Source organism: Benincasa hispida, chromosome 12 (assembly GCF_027475165.1).
Source record: "Benincasa hispida cultivar pf3 chromosome 12, pf3_genome.v1.1, whole genome shotgun sequence".
NCBI lineage: Eukaryota > Viridiplantae > Streptophyta > Magnoliopsida > Cucurbitales > Cucurbitaceae > Benincasa > Benincasa hispida.
The window spans coordinates 26060995-26073143 of NC_143489.1; the positions used below are offsets into that span (position 1 = coordinate 26060995).

At 26.1% G+C, this 12149-nt stretch overlaps 1 protein-coding gene across 1 annotated transcript; it reads left to right on the plus strand.

Moving 5' to 3' along the window:
• The first annotated feature begins 5778 nt into the window (after positions 1–5778).
• LOC120067327 (BAG family molecular chaperone regulator 2-like) lies at positions 5779–9581 on the plus strand. The gene is made up of 4 exons (XM_039018892.2): positions 5779–6548; positions 7571–7827; positions 8788–8934; positions 9025–9581. The coding sequence occupies exons 1-4, from the start codon at positions 6335–6337 to the stop codon at positions 9382–9384; spliced, it is 978 nt and encodes a 325-aa protein (XP_038874820.1). The 5' UTR covers positions 5779–6334; the 3' UTR covers positions 9385–9581.
• Positions 9582–12149: the final 2568 nt, after the last annotated feature.

Genomic DNA, 12149 nt, shown 5'->3' on the forward strand with positions numbered 1-12149 from the left:
CTTCACCATAACTCAAGAAATTAATATTCAAAGAAATTTGAAGTATTTCTTAAATTTGTGGCTACTGTCAATTTTTATATCATCAAATTAGATCACAAAATTAAATAGATTCAAATTGAAAACTCCTCTTCTAAAAGAATCTTCAAATGCTAAATTAGAAAATTATATACAAATCAACCAATAAATCATACAAAATTTAACCCAAAAAAAAAAAAAAAAAAAACTTAAATTCAAAGCTAATAAATTAGATTAAAAAAATATACATACTCTCTCAAATAGAGCATCTTAATATAGTTTTAAGATTTAAATGCTATTTTAATCTATATATTTTAGATTTTTGTTCATTTTGATCCGTGTACTTTTAAAATGTTTATTTTGTTTCTTATACTTTTAACTTTGACTTTTAAAATGTTTATTTTGTTTCTTATACTTTTAACTTTGATCCCTTAAAAATGAAGTAAAATTGAAATGAACGGATCAAAATGGTCAATTTTTTAAAAGTACAAAGATTAAAATGAACCAAAATTGAAATAATAAATAATAAAATGAACATTTTAAAAGTATAAGAACCAAAATAAATAAACACGAAAAATACCATAATCAAAATAATATTTAAACCTAATTTTAAAAAGAAAAAAAAAAGTTCGACAATACCATAAATGACCAACATTTAAAAAAAAAGTTTATAAGAAATGGAAAATGTTAACTAAAGGATACTTAGTTTGACAACTTAGTCAAATTTAATTAAATTTCAAGTAAAATGAAATCAAAAGTCCAAAGTTAAAATTAATTTATAAAAACAGAACTTCACATAAAAATTACGAAGACGGAATAATGGAGAAATGCTCGTATATAATTAGTTAGCAGTGAATAAATAGTCCAATACTCGAAGAATGGAATAAAAGTTTATGGGGGATTTTTTTTTTAAAAAAAATGAAAATCGTGAATTATCCCGTTTGATAATCATTATATATTTTTTTTAAAGCTATAAACATTACTTTCACCTTAAAATTTCTTCATTTGCTATTTATCTTTTACTAATAATTTAAAAAACCAAACCAAATTTTAAAAATTAAAAAATAATTTTTAAAAATTTATTTTGAATTTTGGAATTTAGCTAAAAATTCAACCATGGTAATTAAAAAAGATGAAAATCATGATAAAAAATAGGCTTAAATTTTAGAAATTTAAAACGAAAAACGAAGGTCTCGTTTGGTAACTATTTTTGTTTTTTGTTTTTGTTCTTTTGAAAATTAAGTATATTTTCTCTTCATTTTTTACATTAATTTACATATTTTTTAAGTATAATAATTGAATTCTTAGTCAAATTTCAAAACAAAGACAACTTTTGAAAAAAACCACTTTTTTTTAGTTTAATGCTTGGTTTTTGAAACCATTAAAAAGAAGTAGATAAAAAAGTAAAAAATTTAGAAGTGGAATAATGTCTACAGACTTAACTTTAAAAAACAAAAAAATAAAATAATTACCAAACGAAATCAAAATCATAACTAAATGGAACTTAATATTCATAATAGAATCAGTTTGCATTTAAAAGAAAAAAAGAGACTGACATTATTAAAAAGGAAAAAATAAATAAAGGAGAATGACATTTCGATATTAATAATTTTGGTTCAAATTCAGAGCATAATTGTTAGAATTATTATATCTAAGAAAAAAAAAAAAAGAAAAAAAAAAAAACAGAGGTAGCGTTTGGGGAGTACGTGGCAGGTATGGAGTGTATAGACGGTACTGTCCCAGTGCACCTCAAAGCATGAGAACATTCCCTCCGCCTAAATTATTTGGCTTGCCGCCTCCCTCTGCGCCCCAATTTATTCACCCTTCTTCCATTTTAGCCTATGGCGGCTTCACAAATTTAATTTACCCAATTTCAAGTTTTTGTCCATTTTAGTCCACAACTTTTAAGTTTTTAACATTATACATTTAAGTTCTATACGATTTCTTTTTTAAGAATATTTTTAAAATTTTATTAAAATTTAAGAGCTAAAAAAACGTGTTAATTAAATTTTATTTTCTTATAATTATTTGAGTAAAAATTCAAATATTTAGATAAAAATATGAAAATCATGCATTTGTATAAAGGCAAGTACAATTTCCAAATACTAAGGAATCGAGTATTAACTAATAGTTGGTGAAGTAAGTTATCATAGTTTACTTCATATCTGGGCATCAACTATAACAGTAGTGGTAGGGTATAAACTATTTATAACATTCAATTAAGTATAGTAAATATTATTTCAAAATTCTCTTTATTAGTATTTTCTATTTGTCAACTATTCTCTATTTTTCAACATGTTTACTATTTCTTGTCCAAACAGAAATAGTTTACATCTCAATAACTAACCATACTAATTATAATAACTAACTTAGCACCTTAAACGCCCCTTAAGGGTCGTTTGACAATATTTTTGTTTTTTTAATGTATGCTTGTTTTATTCTCCATACCATGGTTTCCATATTTCTTAAAGAAACAATTGAATTTTTGGTCAAATTTTAAAAACAAAAATATTTTTTAAAAACAATTTTTTTAATTTTCAAATTTTGACTTAATTTTTTTAAAGTATTAGTGAAAAGTGGACGACAAAACAAAGAAACTCATCCATAGAAATAGTATTTATAAATATAATTTTTAAAAATAAAAAATGAGAAGAAAAACTAAATAATTATGAAAATGGAATCTAAATAGTTGTGAAATAAGATTTTAATTACTGAGTTTTCCAAATTTTTAAAATTAACAAAGTTGCTAGATACATAATAAAAAGTTACCGGATTTATTAAATATTTTTAAAGTTTAAGGATTAAATAGATAGACACATCTAAACTTCTAATTTTACGTAAAACGATACAAAACATTTTTAAAATCCTTATTAGAACCCTACTTTGGAATTTTTAATTTTTAATTTTATTAGTCAAAACTCTAAATTAAAAAAATTGAAATTAAATATTTAAACATTGCAAAATGGACAAACCATTACATAGGTGTTGATCTAACCAAACTCTCAATTTTAAAACTGTTACAACCAAGCTAAATTTCTTTACATCATTTTTTTTTCATTTTCTTAAATTGAAAAGGCAAGTTGATATAAAAATCAACATTTTTAATGATCAATGTTATGTTTTTCAAATTTGTTAGAGTTTCAAAAATTAGGTTAATGGTAACACAATTTGTTTGTAGTTTGTAACTTCACCAATATTTAAAAACTTAATTGTAAAATTTTATAAGTTCAAGAGGTGTTATTGAAAACTTGAAAACTATGAATGAAACTTATTTATCTTAGGTTGGGTTTTGCCATTTTTTTCATAAGTAATAATAACTCCACACTTTCAAATAATTTTTTATATTTTGGAAATTTCAGTGAACTTTCTATCTCAAGTTATATTTCTTATGTACACTTTATTTTTTTTATTTTTTTATTTACGATTAAAATATTATTTTAGTCTTTATATTTTGACCGTCATTTTCTTTTATATATTTTGAAATGTTTAGATTTAATTTATATATTTTCAATAAATTTTGAAATTAGTCTATGTTATCAACTTTTCAATAAATAAAAAAAAATGAGTCACTGCTAGCATCATTTATATAAATTTTGAAAATATAATCACATAATATTTTTCTTAATTTTAAACTACTATTATTTATATATTTTTTTATAAAAATTATAAAGGAGTAGTTTTAAGACTTACCAAAAGAATATTGAATAAATTTAAGATTTATTAAAACTAGTACCGGACTAAATTTAGATAATTAAAAATATATGAAGTAAAATAGAATAGAACAAAATACGGATATTAAGGGTCAATTTGGTTTGAGTTTTTAAGTATCTATAAACAGTTTTTTGCATTTATAAACACTTATTTAATACTTAAAATCAACACAAAAATACCCTAAAATAGTATTTTAACAAGAATTTAATTATAAATATGGAAATTTGTTTTAAATATCAAAACTACTGAAAATATATTTAAATATAGTAGAATGTCATTATTTATTAGTGATAAACATAAACTAATAGATATCTATAAATATATATCACTAGTAGATAGTGATATTTTGCTATATTTATAATAAATTTGCTCGTTTTTGTATATTTGAAAACAATCTTATAAATATTGTATTTTTAAAAAAGTAATTTAAAAACAATTACTTATATATATAATATTTGTGATAACAATATATGAAATGCCAATGCTATTTATTTTTATTTTATTGATGGTTGACATAATTATTGGTTGGGATAATTACATCAATTATTGAACAAAATGTGTTCTAATTCATGTCTTAAATTATTCTAATTTTTTAAAAGATATTTTCAACCATATTAAACCCTTATTATGCTAAATGTTATCAACTACAATCTTGTTTAGGTACGATAAGTATATAATAGTCTTGTTTTCTTTCTTACTTTCCCTAAAAAAGGTATATAATAGTCTATTAAACTATTTCAATTAATTTAGTTATGTTGGTTTTAATTAATTACTTTTATTGATATTGATCCATTAAAATAAAATAGTTACCAAATGAGATTTAAATTGTTACTTCTAAAAAAGTTTAAGGACGAAAAGTTATTTTCCACCTAATTATAAATTTAATGAAATAGAATTAATTAAATAAATATTTTAGTTGGTTTAAGTTGGATTCATAATTTAATAGAAGTTATTTATGTTGGAGATCACTCTTATAATTATTTAAAAAAGATTATAGTTGGTCTAAAATATAGTGCAATTTAATCAACACCACTTTGTTATTGAAGATTTTGACTAGTAAGATTAATATAATGATTCAAATTTCAACAATTATGTAATAATTACTAAAATGATGATCACGAAAACATGTAAAATGACTTTTGAATACAATAGAAGGTAAGATTAGAACAACAATTTATTATTTTTTTTAGTCACTTACGCATAATATATATCAATTATGCTCTTGCTCACTTACACAAATAACGAATTATGTACAATGACCTAATATCTTGAAAGTCAATTGACTATTATAATATTATTTTGTTATAAAATAAAGTAAACTAAAAAATCTCATTTTTTTCCCTATGTTTTAGTTGTTTAACTTTTCGTAAGATTTACATTTTCGTTATTTTGTTTTATGAATAAATTAATTAAAAAATAACAAATTTGGTCATAGTTTAATAGACAAGACATCAATCATTCTTGTAAAAATAGATGGATTGATCACAATTCTTATATTAAAATTATAGTTTTTAAATTTAAAATTAAAACCTCTACTATGATATTTATAGAGCATACAAATTTAATTAACACAATTTTAAGAGTTTAAAAACAAGTAAAACATATTAAAATTACGGTATCAAAAAAAAAAAAATTTTATTGATAGAAAAAATGTCAAATTAGTTATAAAATAGTAAAAAAAATACTGACAAATACTTATGACTTCTATCAGTTTCTATCACCGATAGATTTCTATTAGCCATTATCAAGTCTATCAATGATAAATTTCTATTATTTTTTTTATTATTGATAAATATTGATAGACTTCTATTAATCGCGATGAGTTAAAAAAAAAATTAAAATTTACTATTTTATATAAACCATTTTCAAAATTTATCTAATTTTTAAAATCTCCCATACAAAAAAACATTATTCAATGTTCATGTAAATAGTAGGAATAATTTGTTTTTTAAATTTTAATTTTTTGGGTAATGATTTATCTTGAGTTTAGGTGGTAAAACCTAGTGAGAAGGGTAGAGTACAAATAGCTTTTCCAGTGATAAATAAATGCGTAGTTATTACACAATAATGTGTTTTTTTTTTTAATAAAAGAAAATAATATTTTTCATATGCATAAAATTAATTTTTATTTTGTAATGATTGCAGTTGAGTGTATTTATATAGCAAGCTGCAAACAGCTAAGTTAGCTGCCCACTCTCCTTTTAAAATTATTTCATTTCTCTCTCTTTCTCTCTCTACTTTCTCTCTCTTCAGCTAACAACAATAAGGAAAGAAAGAGAGAAAGAGCAGAGAAATTCTTTGTTGCTTTGAAATTATTCTGGGTTGTCCTTTCCTTTCACATTGATTTTTTCCATAACTTTCTCGAGAAAATTTCACCCCTGTTCTTATTTTCCCGGAAAATCTGAGATCTCTGTTTCGGCGGTGGGGGAAGGAAAAGAAAAACAGAGGCCCTCTGTTTTTCGTGTGTTGTGTAATGCTGGAATTAGTGGGCGGCGGTGAAACAGGGTGTTGCAGCCCGTTGGTGACAGATCCGGCGGCCGGAGATCTGACATTTTTGGATTCAATTTGTAAATCGTGAAACCCAGAAGGAAGGGAAAGAAGGGGGAAGATGCTGAGAACGAAGACTAGTAAAGCCCCACCGGCGGCGCCGACAAACGGCGGAGAATCGAGGGCGATGGATTGGGAAATGAGACCCGGTGGAATGTTGGTACAGAAACGAACTGACTCGGAGAAAAACTCGGTTGCGCCGCTGATTGTACGAGTCCGAGTCAAGTACGGGACGGTGTACCATGAAATCTCCATTAACTCTCAAGCTACTTTCGGTAAATTTCCCACACTTGCGTTTTTTCTTTTCTTTTCTTTATTTAGTTTTTGCTTTTTTTCCCCTTCTTTTCTCTTTTTATAAAATTAGTTTGCTTACTACTTGTTGATTTAAAAAGGTTTTTAATTAAGGCTAAGTCTCTTTGATAATCACTTAATTTTTTATTTTGAAAATTAAATTTATTTAATTTCAGTTTTTTATAATATTTTTTTAGTTACAAAAGAGATGGATTTTTAGTTGAAATTACAAAAACAAAAACATGTTTTTTTTCTTAAAAAAAAAACTATTTTTTTATGTTTTCAGAACTTGGTTCTTTTTTGAAATATTGGTATAAAGTATACAATAAATTAAGAAATTTAGAGGGAAAGAGAAGTTTGTAAGTATTTTTTTTTAATGAAATACTAAAAACCAGGGTGTAACTATCTCGTTTTTAGTTTTAGTTTTTGAAAATCAAGTCTAAATTTTTATATTTTTTTTAATGATTTGTATCTTTCTGGAGTACCATGGTTAAATTATTAGTCAAATTCCAAATTCCAATAATAAGTTTTTAAAAGTTTTTGTTTCTTTTTAAAATTAACCATCGATATGTAAGTAACAAAAGAAGAAATTTAGAGATAAAAGTAGTGTTTATAGACTTAGTTTTAAAAAAAACAAAAATAAAAAATAAAATAGCTAATAAACGAGGCCCAAGTATTTACCAACTGGGACTTTAGTCATTAACTTTTAAACTTTGTACTTGTTTTCTCTCCATTTTTTACTCATGATTTCATATTTCTCGTGTAAACATTTAAATTCTTAACAAATTTTTAAAAACAAAAACAAGTTATCCTTTGAGTTATTAAAAAAAGAAAGAAAATTGAAGGAAGAACTAGAAGCAAATTACTTCAAATTTAACAATATATGAGGTGAGAAATCAAACATCTAATCTCAAAGTTGATGGTACAAGTTAATGTCGGTTGATCTACGTTGATATCGAGTTTGTGATTATAAAAAATGGTAAAGGTTAAAATGGTAAATTCACAGGAGAATTGAAGAAAATGTTGGTAGGGGCAACGGGGTTGCACCAAGAAGACCAGAAACTGATATACAAAGAAAAAGAGAGAGATTCAAAGGCATTTCTAGATATGTGTGGTGTTAAGGATCGTTCCAAAATATTGCTGTTAGAAGACCCAATTAGCCAAGAGAAAAGATTGCTAGAGATGAGAAAAAATGCCAAATTGGAAAAGGCTTCTAAATCCATTTCCCAAATCAGCTTGGAGGTTGATAGACTTGCTGGTCAGGTATTTCTTCTTTCTTTTCTCTTTCTAACTTCACTCCCCAAATACTCAACAATCCCTTCTCCTCTATAGATATTCTTATCAAAATTACAATATTACCCCTGATCGTTAAGAAATATTTTTAAAATCTATTGTTGGGTATAAATTTGTTCAAAATAAATCAGGATTTAGAATGGTATGATGGTAACCTAGAACGAAAATTGAATCTCGAATACTGAAAATCTAATGAGTTTCTACTACAAGGATATGTTTAAAACGAATGATAAAATTTGAGGCTATTTTTATTTTCTATAACTGAGTCATTTTCATGTGGTCTTATTTTTTTTACTTACCGGTAAAAAGTTGAACATTGCATCCTCGTTTGATTGTTTAAATAAATAGATAATATGACTTTCAATTTGTGTATTGATGTATCTACATGTATGTGTATTATAATTCAATTGTGTCCTATCGTACTGAAAATACTATTCTATATTGAGTTTTTTATTGCTTTTATTGTCTAATCACAAATTATACCTTCACATACATGGTTACCAAATACCCATGCATGAGTTAATTAAGGTAAGTATGGAGTGATAGAATAGTAGTACTCTTTAGTTCATTTCGTTTTGAAAGTTTAAAGACTTAGGAGACTATCATAAAAATGTGAAAACTTTAAACAACGCTGAAATTGGTTATCTTTTTAAAAATTTAAGAACTAATTGACTGAGGAATTAAATAGAAAAACAAGTTGCGATTTTAATGGGTAAATAAACTTTTCAAAATGACTATCTTTTCATTGATTTTGTTAGATTAAGTTTGACTATGAGTGCTTCTAGCAAATTGTAAACATTTTTTTTTTTCTATTTCAAAACTTTTTATGTTATAACGTTTATATAGTCAAAGTGATTCATGTGACATATAACAAGTATTTTCATCTCAAATTCATTATCTTTAATTAATCTTTGTTCACAAATCATAAAGGTTTCAGCGTTGGAATCAGTAATTGGCAAAGGTGGGAAAGTTGCTGAGAAAACAGTGTTGAATTTGACTGAGTTGCTTATGGATCAATTGCTTAAATTGGACGGAATTATGGGGGATGGAGATGTCAAATTACAGAGGAAAATGCAGGTACCTTTGACTTTGGCTTTGACTTTCATTTTCTCAAGAAAAAAGCAAGAAATAGTTAACTAATAGGCTTCACAATTCTTGATTTCAAAGGTAAGAAGGGTGCAAAAGTATGTTGAAACTTTAGACATATTGAAGATCAAAAACGAAAACCAAACCCCAATGCAAGTACAGCAGAGGAATTCAGATGGGCCGAAACAAGTCCAAGCCCAAGCCCACGATCATCCTGGTCAGAAGCCCAATGGACATCATTCGCAACCGTCGATGGGGGATTCGTCGTTGGTGCCCAAAAGGAAATCGACATCAGAGACCGTTGTTACGACAAGATGGGAGATATTCGATGCGATGCCACCATTGGTGGCAACCTCATCTTCAACTGCAATCCCAGCAACAGCAGCAGCCAACAACAACAACCATGTTCAGCCCAAGTTCAATTGGGAATTTTTTGATTGAAAAATTTTCGAAAGAATTTTATTGTGTATTATTTGTCTGATGTGTGATTGAGGTTTGTTACTTCTGTTGGTTTGATTTTTCTTTCTTTCTTTTTTTCCTCTTCTTCTATTCTTTTGTGTACTTAATTTTGCTAATTAGGACAATACCCTTTGTCATTAAGTTCAATAAATGGGTTTCTTTCTATAGACATTTATCAATTCAAGGTGGTACACAATTGTCCAGGAGTTTCCTATTCTCTTTCTCAACATATTTTAAGTAATTTGTAAAAATTAATATCATTGGACAGTTGTAGTTGACCTAGAAATCAAACCATCCACACCAATAACAAACTAAATCTCAAATGTTTGTGTATATACTAAAAAAAAATATAATTAAAGAAAAGTGACTAAAATTATACATTTTGTATTATATTTTTGAGATCTCAAAATCCTATGACACCTCCTTTTCCACTCAACAATCTTTGACCATCTTTCCCTTTACTTCTTTTCCCTTTTCAGAGCTATATTGGCCAAAAGAAGGAATGTAGAGCTAGCTTTGAGCTCAACATCTTATTGTAAAGTGGTTTGAGCTTATACAACACTTCACATGAATTATATCTAGGAGACATGCTAGAGAAGACATGTTGAGTTCGTTGTTAATATATATATATATATATATATATCATGTGTAATTTGTATTGCTCTCACAATCATATGGGTCAAGTTATAAGTCTAACAGTCAAAGACTGCATATCGCCCTCTGGAGACGAGGTGAATAAATCTCTTAATTATCACAAAAATCTATTCAATTTTATCTAGGAAAATGGAACACATGTAATGGTTATTGAAACTAAAATTAAAAGAAATGAAAGAAAATAACAAAGAAATTTAGTCACAAGAGAATATTATGGAGTACTAATTTCGTTTAATGTACTGATGGACTCAATTGATTAATATAATCCTTAGACTAATTTAACACCAATTACACAGATCTGGAAGGCTAATTTCAAAGTATACTCTCTCTCAAGCTCAATCTTTTCTCACATCAAAATATTATTCCAAACCTCTTTGCAATTAGCTAACAGCTGTGGCATTAAGACCTTCGTTGTTAGCCTCTATTACTCATCTATCACTCTTATATATAATTGAACAATAATCTAAAAATTTAGATCTAGCCTAAGGTCTTCTCCCTAAGCAAGAAAATAAGCATGAATCAATTAATTAGTGGCCAAATGATCAATAACATTAAGAAACTAGAATGAAAAAAATGTCAATCAGGTTAAGAAATACAACTAAATCGATCAACGATCCATAAACTAGGTATCACACTAGAATAATGAAATTTAGACACTCATGATCTTAGAAAGCATAAGTATTAATTGAAATATAAAACATCCAACAGAGTTAAAGATAACAAGAATGTAGAAGAAACTATCAACATAAAACATGTATGCATTTGACTCAAAACCTCAACGTTCTAAATAATAATTTGGATTCAAAAGCAGAAACAATCAAGCACATCCTAACACCAAGAGATTTTAAGGTCAGTGTTTTTCAACCCTTGCATTTGTGTGCAAACTCCTCTTGTTTTAGTCCTCATGACCCATAAGCTCAAAATGACTTCAAATGTATCTTCTCTGGCCTTCCCCTTGCTATGGCTCTATGGTATTGTTCAACAATGATCAATCCATGTGCAAAAAAATAAAAAATAAAAAAAAATAAAAAATGTGAACAAAATGTGCTAGAATCGTATGATATTGGGTAAAATTATGTAAATATTTGAGAGGAAAATCTTCTCCATTCAAGACAATTCAACAAAATATATGAACAATTAAACAAATAGATATGTAACATGGAATTTTATTCATAGGTCATATTTAGGAGTTATGTGGGACACTGAGTTAAGATAGGATGTCTGGAGTTCATATGTCTGTGAACTTCATATATTTGTGGAGTTCATATGTCTGTGTTTGGGGTACAAAGTTATTTGATTTGAGTTCATATGTCTGTGTTTGGGGTGCATAGTTGAGTTCATATGTCTGGGAATCTGGTGCAATTTTTTTGAACTCTAAATAATCTGCTTTTATGATTACTATTTTTATTTTAAAATTTTTTTATTCAATAATTCTACCCATTTTTGTTTGAATAAAATATGGATTGTAATTTTTTCTTTTAATTTTTAAAGTTATTTATTTTATTTTATTTATTTATTTTTTTGTAATAAACAACAATTAACCATTACATTTCTTGAAGAAATATGGTTAAATAAAATGAAAAATCAAAGAGAAATAAAAAAAATTTTATTCCTAATTTTTCTCCATGAATTTCATTATCATCTTTTTCTTTTTCTTCTTCTTGTTGTTACTTTGTATTTTTATTCTGTCATCAATTTTTTTAATTGAATCTCCCCCCATCAGCCAATGGAATGTTACCACATTTTTTCAATAATTTCACTTTCAATTCCTCCAACTTTAGAGGATCATTAGAGAGCAAAACTCCATTTTCACTAATTCTTACTAGAAAATGTTTCAAGAAAAAAAACTTCATTTTATGAATTTTTTTGTTATATGTTACATACTTTTCAACTACATGCATACTTTTCGTTTAAATATTCTTAACAATCTTTACTTTTCGTCTAAATATTCTTAACATTCTTTTGATATGTGAATTCAATTAAATAAACATATATTTTACAATTTTTTATGTATAAATTTTGCACAATGTAGACAAAATATTATTATTTATATAATCAACGACCTTACAACATATTTTAACAGTCATCAGTCT

What these genes read in the sequence shown, in the direction of transcription:
- LOC120067327 (XM_039018892.2), top strand. Translation starts at nt 6,335, where the DNA reads ATGCTGAGAACGAAGACTAGTAAAGCCCCACCGGCGGCGCCGACAAAC. An exon ending in TAACTCTCAAGCTACTTTCG is followed by an intron (nt 6,549 to 7,570) that starts GTAAATTTCCCA and finishes GTAAATTCACAG; the next exon opens with GAGAATTGAAGAAAATGTTG. An exon ending in TTGATAGACTTGCTGGTCAG is followed by an intron (nt 7,828 to 8,787) that starts GTATTTCTTCTT and finishes CAAATCATAAAG; the next exon opens with GTTTCAGCGTTGGAATCAGT.